Here is a 19,378-nt window from a genome sequence, read left to right as displayed (position 1 = left end):
AGTGGCCACAGGTTCAAGTCCAACCAGTGGCCCTTTGCTCCATTTCATCCCCTCTCTCTTTCCCTCTGTTCCTGACTTTCCTTCCTCTTTCTCACTCTCATTATCAGAATTAAGGCAAATTACATTTTCTGAATTTGCAGTGCATGTGTTTTCCAAAGCTGCAGGTTGTTGATCTCTCTGGGCAACAGTAGTTTTGTCTCAGTGAAGTTTGTCTGTTTGTCTCTTTTCTTTGTGGTTGTGTTATTGCTTTGTGGTCAGTTACGTACTTTATACCTTTGCCATTGTCATTTTCCATCAATTCAGAGCCTCTAATCCAGCGAGCCCCTGATTCTGTGGGCTCCTAAACCTGTGATTCATCCTCATTAGTTCACCACAGCCTTGGTTTCACTGAGATCATTTCCTGGTCTTGTTGTTCCTCCCACTGAACAGACGAGTAACAGTTTTTTTTGCTGTGACTTGCGTTAAAAAGGCCAAAGATCTCCCGAGCTGAGACAGAGACAGAGGATCTGAGCCGGCGCTGCACGTGGCCACGGCTTAGTGCGAAGACGATGGGATCCCTCCTCCCTTCCTCCCACAGACAATATCACATTGAAAGATTTGATGAAATGCATGTTTGGTTGAAGCAGACCATGTTACATTATTTCCAAAAAAAGATTCTAGCCCCAGGCGTCCTGTCCCAGACACACATTTGATGTGTGGCACAAAACGAACAAACACTGTCCTGAATTAGAAATGTAAATCCTAGAACAAGACCAATCTCGGTCCAGGAAATCTGTTCCAGTGGGGCGCCAGGACCGGGTCACGGCTGCCATGTTCAGCAGTACGCCTCTCCCTGTTGTTCTGGTGCATCGTCCATCTCCACCGTGTACGTGGTTCCCGTGGAGGGCTTGTGGCCGTTGACCGGCAGCTCCGGCGGCGCCTCGGTGTCGGCGGGCACGGCCGTCACGTACATGTCCCACATCTGCTCGGGGAGGTCCAGCTCGATCATCTTCTGCTTGATCATCAGGCTCTTTTCGATGTTCCGTCGCTTGTATTTGAACTCTATGATGGTCTTCGTGTACCTGTTCAGCGCCGTCACTGCCGAGCCCATGCAGGTGCCGAAAGAGCCCCACGCTAATCTGAGAAGAAAACAAGAGGTGGACTGGAGTCAGTCTTTCTGCTTTTAACACATAAACTGCAGCTCCTGTGGCGCTGACAGGTTCAGATCGTCTGTATCTGACAACATGGACGGGGTTCATACAGTTTGTTTGTGTTGCTGTGTGGTGTCTACTTCTACCATCAGTGACATAAACAGGTTGCAGGGGTCCAGACTAACTTTTTATTTTATTGGGAGTAAAGTGGCCACAATTTAAAAATCTAGGAGTGCAAGCAAAAAATTTGAGGCTGCACATTGTAATTTGACATTTCCTCTCATTTTCTCTGTGTTACTGATAAATACTTGCCTCTGGTTCACTAAGGTTACCAGGGAGTGAAGGTTTGCATCGATTGTTTGCTTAGCCGGTGGCAAATTTACTGGTGGTCACACATGCGCAAGTAGATAAAAAATTTACTTGCGTTGTCTCAGACTTTAAGGGCAAAATGCAGCCATTCAGGGGCGGTCTGGAGCCCTGGGTTGCCAGGTTGTGTTGTAGACGGGTGGTGTGTGATTTTTTTAGAGGATGTAGTTTGTTTCTATTATTCAGTCCATTAGGTTTGACTAATTAACAGAAACGTCTTTTTGTATGAGCACAAACAGCACACACCAAATGCTCCTATGAAACCTATAAACCTGTGAGTGTCTCCTGTCTCCAGGCCACACAGCTCTGGCAGCTTCGTCCTGTTAATGATTTCTGTTCCTTTAGATCTTTTACAGACTGGAGAGGACCTGTCCTGCTGTTAGGTTTGTGTGGAGCTACAGTAGTAAGCCTGGCTTACTAATGTTAACATGAAGATGTTTAATCTTAGTTCATGTTATTTCAGCACCTGCTGAGTCACTGGCAGCTCTCACACACCGAGGCTGAGCCCACTCCCTGTTTACCACACGGTGCCGACTGTCTGCTGTCTGACTGGGATGTGAGTGCCCTAAAAATATCACATAACATTCACAACACGTACGCTGAGAACAATCTCACAATGCGAACAATCCCACAATGCAAAGCGGTGCATTTTATAGATGAGAATATAAGCACTGAGCCGCTCTTTACCGCTGTGGGCGATGACGCACTTTGTGTTCGCCCTGCATTAGAAAAAACAGCAGATCTGAGATAAGTCATTGTTAACTGTTTTTTGTTATAAGCCCAGATGTCGTTGTTTTTGTTGATGTGTAGCAGGCAGCAGGTAGAGCTGTAACATCAGCTCTTATTTATACCACAGAGAGCTTGAATAACAAACTCAACTTAAGTCAATGGTTCCTGTGGGTCCCCAGCAAAAAGTTGAGTAATTGATTCTTAACACAATAACAATGTCTCAACACTTTCTGTAACAAGCAAGCAAAATATTTTCTCAAGCCGAGGTCTGTGGTCGCACTCGACTGATTTAATGATCTGATCTTGTTTTGTGCCTTCAAACTCTCTGGGTTAGTAGTCAGTGTTGTATTAATTCAGTGTAGTCCTCATTTCTATAGAGGCTTGTGAAAAGAAAGTGTGTAATATAAATATATATTTATTTATATTTTCAGAGAGTTTACTGCAGTGCAGCACTGAGTCCGTTCCAAAAATTAAAAGTTGATTATTGTAAAACAGCAAAACGTTGAGTCTCTGATACATGTCACAAGTGTATGGACCGTATCTGGTGCTAAAAATACATAAAAAATAAAAAATCACACTCATATGTGATGTAAAAACAACAATCAACAATATGCTTACACATAAGACCAGCTGTAGTCCCATGTCTTGGGCCTCCAGTCTTCTGGTCCCATGGCGACAGCCAGCTGGAATATGGTGGTAAACATCATGTGGGCCACCATCCCACAAAGGCCTGAGGAGAAGAGTAAAACCAGTCTGAGTCTCTCTTATCCCCCTTTTTCTATTACATTTAAAGGGATGGTTCAACATTTTGACAAATTGGTCCATTGCCATAATCCCTATAGTTTTAGGAGTAGGTTCGGTGCAGAGCTGCTCAGAGCTACGCTACGGAGGCTAATGGGATTTCTTGGTTTCCCTCATCAAACTCATCAAATACACAGTTGTTTTCGAGGTAAATGCAGAGACTGCTTGTCGAAAAACTGCCCCTGACGGGAACGCGCATCAGCTGTTTAGCATGAATTTAACTCTAAAACAACTCTGTCTCGTATTGTTCTGTTATCTCATAGCATGGTGAATGTGCAGGTCACAACTTGTCCACCAGAGCGTTTTGGAGTTGTTGGATTGTGTATTTGATGAGTTTGATGAGGGAAACCAAGAAATCCCATTAGCCTCCGTAGCGTAGCTCTGAGCAGCTCGCGGCTCTGCTCCGCCGTTCTAAAAATAGCTTGCACCAACAATTAAAGGTAATGAACCTACTGTTATGACTATAGGGATTATGGCAATGGGCCAATTTAATTATTTATTGATTGACAGCTGTTTGTTTTTCATTTAAAGAAAATACATCATCCAGTTTGATTATTAACGTCACAATAGCAAATTTCAACCGACCTCCTCACGTCAGCAGCAGCAGCCATCTTGGTTGTTTATGAAAATGCTTCAGCAGTGTCCCGCGTTTAATCACCACATCAAACCCGCCCCCCCTTTTAGATTAATGGTTGTAATTAGCCTGACCTGTCTCAGGCCAGATGGAAATCTGTCTGAGTATGACGGGTCCATGTTTCCAGTAGCGCGTCATTCATTTCACTGATTGATTATCGAGGAGCTTCTAATGATGATAAAGCATCGGTTGATTTCGCCCCAATGAATCATGGGATTTCACGGTGATGGATCTGCAGACACCGTGTTGGAGCCTGAAGTATCAAGTGTTTTGTGATGTGTGATATTCAGGTTAACTGCCTGTGTGTCTCTGTTATCTTCCTGCCCGCTCTCATCCAGCTGTCTGTCTCTCCACAGCTGCTTTTCTTGGGATTAACTCCTAACAACACAGGAGGGGGGGATGGGAGCAGAGGGGAGGGGGCTGCAGGGAGGGAGGGGGAAGCTCCTCTGGTCAGGTCTTGGCACAGCCCAAAACCGCTGCCCCGGCTCCAATCCGATTAGTCCACAAACCAGCAAATCCTCCGAGGCAGCGAGTGGACACAGTACAGTTAACTGCTGTGTGTGCTCAGTGGTGCTGCCTGACCTGCTGCCCTGCTCCTCTGCTCTCTCACAGCAATGTCCTCCTCACACACAATGGGTCCACTGTTTTTAAAAAATATATATTTTGTAAGGGAATTAATTTTCTTTTTGTTTCATTTTTATTTTATATAATTTGTTTTTTTTACACACACTGCAGCTGATTTATTTAAGAATAACTGAGCTCTAGGCACATAGATGTTAATGAAAAAAAAAATGCTGATTCCATATTGTGTTTGTGCAGAAATCAGTTTTACCTGGGTACCAGCCAAGTTACCAGCTGGACTTGTTACATTATCCTCATGCTTCAGTGTGAAACTCAATGAATAAAGCTACTGTAGAATATATTTCTACAAAAACCAGTCTAATTAATCACATATTTCCTCTTCAAAGTGTTGTGTATTTTGTTAAAATGTAAGATAATTTCAGCTGTTATGTAGACTAGAGTATATAAACATTTTTTGATGGAAAACTACAATTAATGACATTTAATTTAAACAGTCAGGTGGTTTCATGAGTGATAAACATCAGCAGGATACTTCACTTCATTTAGACACCTGTGAATTGATGCTTGGTCTTTTCTATTGGCCACGCCCACTGGGGTTACCCTCAACCAATCAGATTATAAGCAGTGTTTGTGTAACTCTGTAACTCTACTCAAACCTGCCAAGGGATTTCTATGTTCAGATTCAGACATCAGATTTATCACAGCAGGAAGAGGTCGACATCAGCAAGTGTCATTCACAAACATTAGATATACACACACACACACACACTATCACTCAGTAAACCTCAACTTTGACTTTAAACGACACACTGACGGTCAGAAAACACCAGCGGCTCTGTAGTGTTACCTGACAGGGCAGTGCACAAGGCGGCGAAGGCACTGAGCTTCAGTTTGTTCATGATGCTGAAGCACGGACACTGCTCCAGGGTCATCAGAGCCCCGCCTGCAAAGAGCAGGGTGAGGTACAGGCTCTCTGCCACGATACACAACCACAGGACGCCTGCAAACACACACATACACACACACACACAAAAAACAGTCTGAAATGACCTGTAATATCCTCATAAAACCCAGTCCCTGATGAATAATCCCACTTGTCTGAAGGCAGACATGGTTGTGGCTACAATGAGGTCTGTTCGTTTCAGGTCTGGAGATCTGAATCTGATCGTCTGGACTGGGTGCATTTATAAAACCAGGACAGCACCCAAAGCTGAGTCACCAACCCAACCTATACTGTGACCTGAGACGCCTTTGACAGGTTATGTTGTTCAAGAGTCTCACTCATCTCTTCATCACCCTCATCGACTTTATTGTTATTTTGTTTGTGGTGTATTTGACACAAAAACCTGGGACAAAGTTACTATCCATTATCATTTCATTGGCTACCCATTGGTTTCAAAAGTATATCTATAATGAATTAACAAATTCAGCCATAATATCTTTAAATATAGTCAGTATAACTCGTCAGTGATGCCAATGGGTTATCACAGATGTGTAGAGCTTTATTAAATGATCAACAGCAATTCAAAATTGCCGATCAATCTTCTGGCAGCCAACAACTCAATAAATGATCTTATGTTTCAGCTCTGAAGTACAGATTGCTTTGTATACTGGAAGTCCACAATAACAACCTTACAGCAGCTATTAACGTGAATTGTTCAGTGTAAGATCTGTGTTGTAGTGAGTTTCATTATGATACTGACTTCTAAATCTCAAAGTCACTGATATTTCAAGTTGATTGATAAACACAGTGGAATGAGGGATGATATACTATACTCACTGACCTGGAGTTGAAGCCAAAGTCAATGTGTAAAATGTGCTCTAACATGTTCAATACACTTTCAGTCATTTTACCACCAACCTCTTTCATGTTCTGGTGCGATCTCTGAGAAGTCTCGACAATCGAACCCTGTGATCAGAATACAAAATTTCAGTTATTGGAGAACAAACATATTTATTGAAACTATAATGTCCTAATCATTTCTTGTAGTACTTTTGCTGTGATTGATTGCCTTTATTGTCATTGAAAGAATTCAACGAAATTTACGACAAAATTATATTATCTTATATCCAGTGAGGTCAGTTTGTACAAACATTGACAGTCATAAACTGCAGCTAGAGATGAATTAGGTCAGATTTCATCTCTCCCGCCTCCCCGTCTGCATGTAAAAATGTCAATGGGCAAAACGCTGAACCCTAAATTACACACGATTGCAGTTTCAGACTCTTGACGCTCACCTTTAAAACTGTCCTCACTCCACAACCATAGTAACCTCCTCAACAGCACAATGTCAGCTACAAAGCCTGAATTCTCATTTTGTCATTTCAACAAAGTGTAAAGCTGCCGGGAGCCCAAATTATATCAAAAACAATACATTGTAAGGAACACGTCTCCAATCATAATCACTAATCAGTGTGATTATATATCAGTTCTCCACTGTTAAAAATGTTGCTTTTCATTCATTTATACGCCTCATTTCAGGAGGAATAAAGTACAAGAAATAAAACTAACACTGATTATTCACATTAGTTTCTTTATCCCAATTCATTCGTCACTGAAAGTTGATGTTTTCTTAACTGAAGATATTCATTACTCATAGTGCAGCAACTGGCATCTGCAATTTCTCCCGGTTTTTCCCTCCTTGTCTCAACATGACACATCAATAAAGTTATGTAATTTACTCACTAAAGATATTAAGTGTCTGTCTGGAAGACAGATCCCTTCTCTGCTCATGAGGTTTCTTTCATTTCTCCCACATTGAAGTTCATGTCTGGGAAGTTTTTGGTTAGGGTGAGGATGACTTGACTTGACTTGAATATAAAGTAAAATATTTGAATACATCTATTGACCAATGAGTAGACTCCATAGGTTGACATTTATAGCCAGATTTTAACAGGAGGAGCCTCCTCCATCATCATTTCCTGTCTCTGAACACCTAGCTGAAGCTGAAAGGCTAAAGGTAAAGAGTCTTACCGTTCATGTCGGCCGCCTGCTCACAGGAGAAAAATATTCCAGTGTGAAACTTCCTCAACAGAAACTTCTCCTCTCCGGTCTCGAAGATGTACTGCACCAGCCGGGTGTCGTTGATGTTGGAGCTGTTGAAGCGGATGCAGAACCACTGCTTCACTTTCATCGGCGGTCCTGTGCAGAAGGGTTTGGGCACCTTCCTGGTCCCCTCGCACCAGTAGCTGGTGGTCACCGCTGATAAGGCAAAGGCAAACGCCACAAAGTTGAGGGTGAGCGCCAGAGAAGCCCGTCGCCCGTGCTCTAGCCTCATGGTCGAGGCCAGGCCAAAAGGGAGATGAAATGAAAAGGCAACTAATCCTGGCTTTCGATATGTAGCCACCGTGTTTCGCCTCCCAGCAGATATATCAAATCTTCATAATCTTGTTGCCCTTGGGGCTGCTTGGGTGAGACTTGAGTATATCCCGCCGCTGGCTCTAACGAGGCGCTGCCACCTTGATTAACAGATTCATTCTCTCCACGTCCACAGGAACAATAGAAACCCATGGCAGCCCAATGACTCTTTGTTTTCCTCTGTTTCACTTGAACTCTTTCACTCTCCGCTGCTCATCCAAGCCTGTCGCTCCTCCCCTTCTACAAATCTTTGCCTGAAATATTATCCATTACAAATGGCAAATTATATTCCAGACTTCCTTTAAGCACATTAATAAGAAAAAAGATTACTATGGTCTTACATTATAATCCCGGACAGGGCTCTTCCTGTTCATATTCTCTCTGAATTTTCTGCATTTCATGTCAAAGCACATCTCTGAGTAATTGCTGCCACAGGCATAAGATCAAATGCCTGTCTTACAGTCGCTGACCCGTGACATAATGTGCACAGTCTCATATGAAAATCCATCCATAATGTGTGTGTACATGTAGTGCAAATCTCCTCTCATCTAATAGCCTGCTGATCGTGAAAATGAAGACAAATTACTTACAGAAGTGTGTGAAGGACATGACAGATGTAGGGAAAAAATATCTGCTTCTTTTGCTCTATAATTTTCCATCACTCCATTAAACTTGCCATAAAATCCTGCAGCTCAGACTCTCTGTAACAAACGTGTCACCTTTGGTTTGAGCTATAATTTACCACAGGGGAGGTTGCTGTCATTTTTAAAGCTGAAATGTGGAGATGAGATACACAATTTATACCAAGTCTGGCAAATATCAAACAATGATGTGTGAGATTTGGATAAATGGGAACGCAGAAAAATGATCTTTTGGGTAAGAGATTGGAAGACAAATTGGATAAAACTCAACATTGCTAATTAGCACCAAACAACAACTCAGGCACAAGTTGATGACGATTATCTATGTCATCTATCCTTGAAGGGATGCAGCCAATCACATCTAACACTGGGCAGGGATGGGGTGCATCCTGGATAGATTGCCCATCTTATAATACAGGGCTGTCAGATTTTGATTTCTAGTCAAAAAGTTGCAGCATCTCCACAGTTACCACAATTCATCTTCTGGAGGCCATGGATGTGTGCAGCAGATTCATCGCACTTCCACGGTTGTTGATCTATGGCACTTAAAACCATTATATCAACTAAATTGTGTTGTTGGCAGAACAGTCAGGGGATCTCCAATGTCAGTAGGGTTCATCCTTTCGGAACCACAAATATCTTTTTAAAACGTTGTGGCTTTAAATGCATATTTTCAAAGAGTTGTTGATCAAAGATCTCATTTGAGTTGAAATACCTAAGTAACTGTTGGATGGATCAACATGAGACTTGTTCTGTCACTCGGGTCTCCAGAAGATGAACCCCACAGGCTGGTGATTTTAATTTGTCCAACATGTATACTAAATACCCTCAAAACACACTGTAGCATTCCCATTGGCTCTGGGAATGCTGGTTTACCTCCAGTCACTGATAGAAAAGCTGCAGATTTACGACTGAGATCTGTTTTACAACAGAAACAGAACCTGGACATGAAACATCCATCAATAACATCAACCCTGTCTTGTTTTCTGCCAAATCCCGAATGCGCTAAATAAAAATGCTGGAGTCACGCAAACTGAAACATCAAAGCTTGAAGAGATACAGTACTAGGTAAGTCCGACTGTAATACACTGGTCAATGTAGTAGTTTCAGAGCCACTACAATGATCATGTTAAACTTGAATCGTTTTTTGTGTTTGTGACATCAGTACAATGATCCTCAAGTTAGATGATTACCCAACACAAACCTTTCATATGAGTTGTCCTTTTTGCAATTTTCTTGCTCATAATCAATCCCTGTGTGACACAGACTTTCTAAAAATTATTTATACCCAAGTGTATGATGAATATATTAATTGTTGGAGTCCAGGTAGTCGATTAAAAGACAAAAAATGTTTTTTCCTCCTTATTGAATGCACAAATGTTGGTTAACTAATAAGGTTGATAGTAGATTCGTCTTTACATGTGACAGCAGCATAATTCCCCTGAAAACAAAGAGATTACTCTGAACATTAGCCTCTGTGTAATAAAATAGACAAAGGTCAAATAAGTCCAGCGTTGCACTTGATTAAGTCGTAAGCCTATTGTACAGTGAATATTTCCTACACTCATCCCTTTTTACATAAGAAATACCTGCTAGTAAAATCCCCAATATCAAGAACGACTGGCAGATGTGAAGCTTCGATGTCTGCATTTCCCCCTAAGACACGGGCGGTACGCAATTTTCCAACGTGATTATGTAAAGGGCATACAATGATATTTAAAGACTAAAAAGTCAATTGAGGTTTCCCTACAGTAATCTGTTTTTGAAAAAAGGTAGATATCTGGTGCTCCCAGATTACATTTCGTGGTTGAGGAGTTCAATTTAAATAAATGTGTAATAACTGTACTTTAAAGTCACCAAATGTTGGCAGTAGACTCTGCAGCATGCTGTAGGATTATAATGTGCCATGCATCACTGTTTACCATCATGTCAGATTTAAGCAGCGGCCTCTTGGTCCCTGACGCATGAGAATCACTGATAGATTACTGCAGATTAATGTGGAGGCTAGTCACAATGTCTGTCTTAGAGACGTCTGACAATACAACGAGTTCTCTTGTCCTCTCACCCTTATCACCTGTAAGTATGATCAGGTAGGGTCAGGTCTATTACATTAACTTCACCTGATGATCTGGTGACCTTTACAAGCACTTGGTTTCATTTTATTATTGTACTGTCACGCATTGCGATTAACTACCACTACTTTATAATATCAGAAACCTCCTATAATCAAAGGCATCATCATTTTCTGATGTCAGCATTGTGTGTGGCCTTAACAGCATCCGTTCTCGCTGTCCTTTGTACACACATTGATAACATTAAGTATTAACTGTGGAAGTGATTATCAAAGCGGCATATTCATAAAGTTAATTACCCAGAGCTTGTCCAGCTGATTAGTTTGCTTGTGAAAGTGAAGCATCATTTTATCAGTAAAGTCCCGTCAGCAGCCTAAATCACACAGAATACATTTACTCATAAGTCTGAGTAGGGCTGCACAATTAATCGAATTTTAATCACGATCACGATTTTGGCTGCCACGATTAAATTAAGATGATCGTCACGATTATTAACATGTAAAAAAACGGGCTGTGCTGCATATCAAATCAAGCGCTTTCTCAACTAATAGTCCGCCAACCACCAGGGGGCGAACGAGAGGTCAGGGCTCCATGAAGCTGCCTAACTAACAAGCGAGCGCATCCTCCCTTTACATGTTGTTTACAGTCCAGAGTGTGTGTCCCGGCCGGTCAGTCTGCAGCTTCAGATGCTGCTGTACTGTGTCACCGTCTGCGCCCGGTGTTACGTCTCACTCCTAGACTGTATGGATCTCACTCTGCAGTGAGAGTGAGACGATGTCGGCAGCAGACGGTGACAGTAGACATGACGTGTGTCTGTGTCTGGTCAGTCAGCACCTCCAAAGGCTGTCTACTGTCGCCGTCTCTCTCTGGATGGGATCGAGGTCGGGCTGCGGGGTGATGTCGAAGCTGGACCGAGACCCCGTCACCCCACGCGGCCGTTTTGGTGTTAATTACATACGTCGTGTAAATAAAACGTTCCGACCGTGATCATAACGGCCAGTAACGGCGATCTATGGCCGTTTTGGTGGCAGCACAGTTGAGCTAGGCCGACCTGCTGGACGCTGCCTGTGTGAAAACACTTGTTCTGTTCATTAAATGTTTTTAATTCGTTCCAAATTGCTGCTGAAGTGTCCACTCAGTGCTTTGGTCCATGCTAGACAGACTCTTGCCCAAGAGCTCCGTGGAGACACCTGCCTGACACAGCAACATAGAGCCTGTACTTTCTTACTTTTATTTGAGTAAAGGAGTTGAATCAGCAGCTACGGTGCTACACACAAGTATCTGTACGCTACTGTACAGAATGACACCTCTGCACTCTGCAATGGCATTTATTTTCGCTAGCCCTTTGTCGCGCGTAAATTTTATTAAGGCTATTATTTATTTTTATTTTACGTTTTATTTTGAACTGAAAGCCTGTTCGCCTCAGTTTCACGTGATTGTGCACTGTCAGCCTGTTAGAAAAACATTTTATAATCGTGATTAATAATCGTGATTTCAATATCGAGAAAAATAATCGTGATTATCATTTTGGCCATAATCGTGCAGCCCTAAGTCTGAGGCACTTGCACATTACTTAAATGTTTCCACCTTTTAATTGGTCACTGGAAAAATATTGTTCTTTTATTCCGCTTATTTATCGGCGCGCTGTTTGCATCCCTGATTATTATGAAGAACCAGGATACGTCTAAATTTCAGATTATATGGACGGAAAAGGATACACTGAAATAAATGATGGGCCAACATAGAAAATAATAAATAATACTATCCAATCAGACTAAAGCAGCTTTAGCTAAATCAGGAAATGTGTCCCATTTCCTGTGCAACAAGACTCAACCCCCACTGATGCTCAGCTCTGCAAACCAGTCACACACTGGGAACACTGGTGTCCTCTGATCTTCAGCATCAATACATTTATGCCGACTACAGTTTCTTTTAACAACGCTACAGTGCAGCTCTGTTCCAAACAACTCCAGCACTCTGCTAATTCACAGCACATATGTTCATAATGGTCCTTTTAATTACCTTCACTCACTGTGGTTTTGGCACCACTGCAGCAGATGGTCTGGTAATCTGGTCTGAGACTTTCACACTGGAGACCGGGATAATCTCATCATCATGTAGAGGAGCAGCCCACACCACGCATGCAGAGCTGCACGACGACCCCCAGCGACAACACTAAACACAAACAAAACACAAAAGCATGTTAATATCATCATGACGATTGAAAAGAAAAAAAAAGAAAAAGAATGAATGAATCTAGTACTTGTATGCACTGATCTTTAACCTCATCATGGTACACTGTATGAATCACAGGTTAATATAACTATCTATTAATCATGTTTTGTGTAGTACGAGGTAACAAAATGCCAGAGTGAGCTTTTAAACTCAGATTTGCTAGATGTGATGATCATTTGAGCGAAAATGCAGCGAAAAGGCATAAAGGTCACCCAGATGTTGACCTTTACAGTGTTATCCACCTGTTGTGTTTAATCTTCTGCTTATACCTCCAGTATTTAACTGTGTCATAGTGGGGTGACGTGGTTATCCCCTTAATCTTCCTGACAGCTGTCTGGATTTAGGTAGTGATGACCATAATCCCATTTGGCACCTTGAGGGACTGCCGGGGTGAACGCAAGGCAGAGTAAAGTGAACAAAGGGCCGCGGAGGTCTTACCCCCAAAAAAACACAGGAGAGAGAAAATAAGTTGCTGTTGTCTCACCTCTCTGGGCAGGATGGGGAATTCAAAGAGCAGCGCTTTGTCGAAGGAGCTCCTGGACGACTTGAAATCCAACACAAAATACTCAGAGACCGAGCTCAGCACTTGGTACCAGTCGTTCTTGAAGGAGTGCCCCAGCGGCAAGATCAGCAAGGAGCAGTTTGAGGGCATCTACGCCAGCTTCTTCCCCAACGCGGACCCCACGGCGTACGCGCGGCACGTGTTCAGGAGTTTTGACACCAACTCTGACGGCACTTTGGACTTTAAGGAATATATTGTCGCTCTGCATCTCACCTCCGGAGGAAAGACTCTGCAGAAGCTGGAGTGGGCCTTTGCACTGTACGACGTGGACGGGAACGGGACCATCAGCAAAAATGAAATCGAGGAGATCGTTAAGGTACTTTACATCTTCTTATTTCATCATGGCGGTGCAGAAAATCATGTGCTGTTTAACTGCTACACACAACATGAAGTATATTTGAGGAAAATTAGCTTTACCGATGCATAACTAATAACTTTTTTCATCCAAAAACACAACTTTTTTACGACTTTTGCATGAAAACATCAGACATATTGTGTACATATTGTAGATTTAAGTAAAACCTGTGTGTTGCAGAGTGGTTGTTGTTGATTGTTTCACTAACTACAGCTCTTGTAAATGGATAAAGTATGCATTCACCATTAAATACATGTTTGAAAATTGCTCTCATGCAGTCAATATTCTACATGATTCCTGCTGATGACCAGAAGCACCTCCCAGAGGACGAAAACACACCAGAGAAGAGGGCTGCAAAAATCTGGGAATTCTTTGGGAAGAAGGATAACGGTAAATGACAATTAATTAAATCCCCTTCACCTGTACCTGTAACAGTAGCCTGTTTCAAGCCTTTTTCATTTGTTTTCTCCTGTACCTATTCTGCTTTTGTTGTTTCACAGATAAAATCTCAGAGGGAGAATTCATTCAGGGTGTGATGGACAACAAGGACATCTTACGATTGATACAATATGATGAACCTCAGAAAATTAAAGACAAGCTGAAGGAGAAGAAGCAATAATATATGGGCAGGAAAAGCCCATATGTTTTTAAGACTGTGAAAGTAATTTTTCTGTTTACATTTTCTCATGATCGAGCTGCTTGTACATTTCTCTCTTTTTTGTTCTTTTTTTTCTGTCTTAGCAGCCAAACAGTGTTGTGGTTTCTTTTTTTGTTGTCTTTGTACCCCTTAAACAATTAGACAATTGCATTTCATACAAACAGAGGTTGAGGAACTATGAAAAATCTGTATTATTATGCTGCCTTACAAAGCCAAAATGCAGAATTTCAAAACTGTCTTCCGGAAACATCTTACAAACTCATTTTGCTTTACCACAAGAATAAGACAAAAGCTAAACTGGCTAACTAAGCTAGCAAGCAAAGTAGCAATAACAGCCACTTTCATGTGGCTAGCTGCATCCACATCACATACTTATACATTTAAATATGTTTTTATCTATTATCTGATATCTTTCTGATCTTAAATGACATATAAAAGAACTGCAGTGACTTCTACCACTAGCTGGGGTTAGCTAGTAAGAGCTAATGCTAAAACATTTTCCTGTTTATATTGTAATTGAAACATCTTAATATATTGTGTTTTTATTCAGTTATTAGAAGAAAAGCTCATTCTTGAATGGTTGCAGAGAGAAAAGAACGAGCTAACACAATCTCTATAGCCTCTGACTTTAGGAGATTTCATGATGTGCTGCCTTTAAAATCAGATGTACTATAAAACAATGTTTTTGTCTAAAGTATAAGGATTAATTACTGTCACAACAGTGTCTACTGTGTGAACCTCTTTTGACTTTGTAAGGCAGTGTACAGCTTAACATCCACCAGCTCGATGATGTCCATCCACATTTAATAAAGCTTAATTAATGACCCCGCTCTCACCCGCCACTCTCAAGAGTTTACCTACAGTCAATTTACTCTCTCACATCTGGCAGCGCACTCACTGACATGTTTTCTCACACTTGGATTCATTCATTAGGTTGATAGCAAGAAAGAGAGCTCCTTATGAGAGGAATTAGGCTCAGGTTAACAATCCGCATGTACTCTATCAGCCAATCCTATTAGGAGCTGAAGGTCAGTTGAAACAAACTCCTTGTTCCAATGTCCAGTTATGAAGACAGGGGCTTGTTATGGCGAAGAATACATGGCAAATAGACAGCTCCAGTCCAACTCTTACTTTATAGCTATTGTCATTTCCAGGTTCTTCTTCGTTTTACAATTTTTAGGCAAGCTAATGGACATATCAGTGTTAAAGCATTGAATATAGTGTATATTATTCACTGAAACATTTGCCTTCTTCCACATACAGTAGATGGATGGCTACTCAATGACAAGGACGGCTGAAAATGAACTCCTACGTCTTCTTGTGTAATTTTTTACCCTGTCCAGTTTTGTAAAGGATTGTGTGAAGCCTATGTACAGTACGTGTCTAATGCCTCTTTTACAAAACTGTCTTATAAGGTTCTTTGTTTACAACCTGTCTATTGAAGAAATGTTGTCAATGATTAGGTTGTCTAATTGCACCAAAAACTGACTTTCACTTCTGCAATGATTCATAAAGATGCATCAGTTCTGTCTCTGTAATAGGGTTTCAATAACGTGAACACCAAACTGGGGTATCCAATTAAACAAGTCCATCCAACTCAACACCATTACTGTACATATTAATTTGCTGTGGTTTAAATTAGCCCTGTCACTTCCACTCTGAATAAGGCCTACATCATCGTTTGCCATAAAAGGTCTTGTTTATGTTAAACAGCAAAGGGACACATTGCTAATCCTACAAAAACTGAGTTATCAATACGTGAAAATGCGTTATGAGATGTTACTTTAGGGTTTAAGCAAAATTAGCAATAGAAAAGGACAATTTCACCAACCAAGTGAGTAACAATACGCTTGATACATGAAAATAAAGTAGCACAGAGGAGCTGTTACCTGTTAGTGTGTATGTCACTTCCGTGGTTTGAAGAGTTTGACCAGGTCCATGACAAAAACCAGTTTGAAAATTTGCAATTACGTAATTTCGGCCAAACAGGTCTGAGTTTCCTGTGGCAGGTAACAGCTCTGGAAGGTGGTCTAGTGGCTAACTCAGCTGCTAACACCGTAGTCAAATCCACACAACTGTCCTTGCTTGACTTACCTCGTGGCGACGATCTCACTGTTGAAAAGACTCACGGCCATCGTTGTGAAAAGACGGCGGCAAAGGACTGATTCCCCGCGGCCTCTGCGCACCGCTGGACGGAGCCACAAGCTGCAGCTGAAGCTCCAGTGCTGGCTTAACTGTTAGCTGACTGCTCATGGATGTAGTAGTATCGTCCATCTTACTGCTCCACCTGAGATCGGCTCCTCGTCACACAGGATGAATTTTCTTCCCCTCCTGTGATGTTTTCTGTTAGCTTTCCATGAAACTAGAGGAGCGAAACACGGTGTATAAACTCACTTGAAGATAACAAAACAAAACAACTGGGAATAATGACGAGCTAACTCACTACTGTGCTTCAAGCTAAGCTCCGCTGGCGGTTAGCGCGGCTAACGTTAGCATGTAGCCTCACAATAACGTTCTAAAAACACCGTTCTATCTCCCAGCATGCCACGGACGTCCGTTTTTCCGAAACTTTACAGACATTTAAAGTGCACAGATCGAAAAATTAGAAATGTTAAGACGCCTACACTATTGTATTTTCTGCCCTCTATCTCACTGTCATCGTATGAAGCACAGCGTACAGATCCCACCACTACAGACACAGCTGGCGCGCCGGAGCACTTTAAATAGTGAGCGTCGACCAGTTCATTTTCGGTGGAGCACTACCCGGCCGCCTGACTGCACTGTGTTCAACTGGCTCATCTTGTATATATTAGAGATCGGGGTGAGTCAGAGCAATGATAGATGTTGCTCTGGAAGATGTCTCTCAAGGTCCCAATTAGTATCCTGGCTTCATGTCAGGACCTTGGTAGCAGATGTCCACCATTAGCTTCCCCCAGTCCCCATTTGCGCCCCAGATCCGAGGTGCTGCTAGGAGGACACGGTGCATAAGGCGGGGAGCCTCGCAGCTCCAGGTCCACGGCATAACTCCCCAACATTTTTTTTTTAAGTGTACACAGTCAAACTCAATCTATATCAGAGCTGGGTATTTCCCAAGACAGTCAAAACGGGTGAAATTTACTGGCTTTCCTGTTTGTGGAGCAGTATGTCTCTGCTGCTCTGCTCATGTCGCAGTCGCTCTCACGCCCGCTCTCTCTCTCTGCTGCAGATATTCCCTGCCTGCCACTTCTTTCTGTAATTTTGATACACGTTTGTTTTTACCACTTTCCATCCTGTTTGCATCACAATCCTAAGCGAATGTTTATTATAGCAGAAAAAGGAAATGCGCAATAGTAACCACAGTTATGCATTATTAGGCCCACTAATTCTCAAGTCCGATGCCACTCTGCCACTCTCATAAACGGGAGGACTAAATTGTACACAAACAGGAAAGCCGGTGGCAAAAAGAAAATAAAGAGGCAAACATAAACCTTGAGTCAGCGATCTTTTTTTTGGACCGCAACATAGGGTTCACACGTCTGTATTTCAACCATTAAAACCATTTAGAGTTCTGTTTGTTTATTATGTGAAGCCCCCCGAGAAAGAAAGAAGGAGCGAGAGACGTGCCTGGATATATCGCAACTCAAAAAAAAAAAAAAAAAGTTGACGTGTCGGAATAGCAGCACTAAAAGTGTTGGAATAAATGTTACTGAGGAACTACTGTGTTATTCTGTCACAGAAAAAGCACACACGGTTTACATCGAGTACACTCATTTAAACAGGGAAGTAAGCATTTCAATTTTCTATACAATTTCAACTAAACTATCAAATCACACATAGGATGTAGTATGTAAATGTAGTACTTTACTACGGCAATAAACCAGCCATGTGTCTTCCTCCTTTTTCTGTAGGCTAAAGACAATTTTTATTTATTAATCATAATCAGAAATATTTCATTTTGTTTGGGGGGGGGCTTCACATAATAAACAAACAGAACTAAATGGAGGTTTTAATGGTTGAAATACAGACATGTGACCCCTATGTTGCGGGTCAAGGTTTATGTTTGCCTCTTTATTTTCTTTTTGCCACCGGCTTTCCTGTTTGTGTACAATTTAGTCCTCCCGTTTATGAGAGTGGCAGAGTGGCATCGGACTTGAGAATTAGTGGGCCTAATAATGCTACTATTGCGCATTTCCTTTTTCTGCTATAATAAACATTTGCTTAGGATTGTGATGCAAACAGGATGGAAAGTGGTAAAAATAAACGTGTATCAAAATTACAGAAAGAAGTGTCAGGCAGGGAATATCTGCAGAGAAAGAGAGCGAGTGTGAGAGCGACTGCGACATGAGCAGAGCAGCAGAGACATTTACTGCTCCACAAACAGGAAAGCCAGTCAGTTTCACCAGTTTTGACGGTCTTGGGAAATACCCAGCTCTGATATAGATGAGTTTGACTGTGTACACTTAAAAAAAATGTTGGGGAGTTATGCCGGGGACCTGGAGCTGCGAGGCTCCCCGCCTTATGCACCGTGTCCTCCTAGCAGCACCTCGGATCTGGGGCGCATATGGGGACTGGGGGAAGCTAATGGTGGACATCTGCTACCAAGGTCCTGACATGAAGCCAGGATACTAATTGGGACCTTGGGAGACATCTTCCAGAGCAACATCTATCATTGCTCTGACTCACCCCGATCTCTAATATATACAAGATGAGCCAGTTGAACACAGTGCAGTCAGGCGGCCGGGTAGTGCTCCACCGAAAATGAACTGGTCGACGCTCACTATTTAAAGTGCTCCGGCGCGCCAGCTGTGTCTGTAGTGGTGGGATCTGTACGCTATGCTTCCTACGATGACAGTGAGATAGAGGGCAGAAAATACAATAGTGTAGGCGTCTTAACATTTCTAATTTTTCGATCTGTGCACTTTAAATGTCTGTAAAGTTTCGGAAAAACAGACGTCCGTGGCATGCTGGGAGATAGAACGGTGTTTTTGGAATGTTATTGTGAGGCTACATGCTAACGTTAGCCGCGCTAACCGCCAGCGGAGCTTAGCTTGAAGCACAGTAGTGAGTTAGCTCGTCATTATTCCCAGTTGTTTTGTTTTGTTATCTTCAAGTGAGTTTATACACCGTGTTTCGCTCCTCTAGTTTCATGGAAAGCTACAGAAAACATCACGGGAGGGGAAGAAAATTCATCCTGTGTGACGAGGAGCCGATCTCAGGTGGAGCAGTAACATGGACGATACTACTACATCCATGAGCAGTCAGCTAACAGTTAAGCC

General features: G+C 42.1%; 2 protein-coding genes across 4 annotated transcripts in view; one reads left to right on the top strand and one right to left on the bottom strand.

Moving 5' to 3' along the window:
* The window catches only part of rcvrna (recoverin a), a 218,850-nt gene extending 204,648 nt beyond the window's left edge, over positions 1 to 14,202 (top strand). The window contains exons 2-4 of the mRNA XM_085783693.1: positions 12,980 to 13,426; positions 13,744 to 13,855; positions 13,966 to 14,202. Of these exons, the coding sequence (XP_085639819.1) occupies positions 13,046 to 13,426; positions 13,744 to 13,855; positions 13,966 to 14,084 (612 nt within the window). The 5' untranslated portion in view covers positions 12,980 to 13,045 and the 3' untranslated portion in view covers positions 14,085 to 14,202. The remainder of the gene's footprint in view (positions 1 to 12,979; positions 13,427 to 13,743; positions 13,856 to 13,965) is intronic.
* Positions 330 to 12,973, bottom strand: LOC146982621 (germ cell-specific gene 1-like protein). 3 transcript variants are annotated; one of them, XM_085783691.1, is made up of 6 exons: positions 12,336 to 12,973; positions 7,217 to 7,854; positions 6,104 to 6,151; positions 5,090 to 5,242; positions 2,844 to 2,955; positions 330 to 1,118 (listed from the first exon to the last, which is right to left on the bottom strand). In XM_085783691.1, the coding sequence occupies exons 2-6, from the start codon at positions 7,518 to 7,520 to the stop codon at positions 815 to 817; spliced, it is 921 nt and encodes a 306-aa protein (XP_085639817.1). In that variant the 5' UTR covers positions 7,521 to 7,854; positions 12,336 to 12,973; the 3' UTR covers positions 330 to 814. The 3 variants fall into 3 exon arrangements, with proteins under 3 accessions (XP_085639817.1, XP_085639818.1, XP_085639816.1); XM_085783692.1 differs by having other exon boundaries at positions 7,217 to 7,444; XM_085783690.1 differs by lacking the exon at positions 12,336 to 12,973 and having other exon boundaries at positions 7,217 to 8,484.
* Positions 14,203 to 19,378: the final 5,176 nt, after the last annotated feature.

This window comes from Trachurus japonicus, chromosome 8 (genome assembly GCF_045865225.1).
Source record: "Trachurus japonicus isolate A0001 chromosome 8, Traja_1.0".
In the NCBI taxonomy this organism is placed as follows: domain Eukaryota; kingdom Metazoa; phylum Chordata; class Actinopteri; order Carangiformes; family Carangidae; genus Trachurus; species Trachurus japonicus.
Note: the sequence above shows the minus strand (reverse complement) of the source record. Positions and strands in the feature narration are given on the sequence as shown.

Excerpts from the sequence above, each read along its gene's own strand:
- LOC146982621 (XM_085783691.1), bottom strand. The coding sequence starts at position 7,520 with ATGAGGCTAGAGCACGGGCGACGGGCTTCTCTGGCGCTCACCCTCAAC. Across the intron at positions 5,243-6,103 it reads CGCACCAGAACATGAAAGAG|GCGTCCTGTGGTTGTGTATC; the intron begins GTTGGTGGTAAA and ends GTGTGTTTGCAG. Across the intron at positions 2,956-5,089 it reads CTTGTGCACTGCCCTGTCAG|GCCTTTGTGGGATGGTGGCC; the intron begins GTAACACTACAG and ends TCTTCTCCTCAG.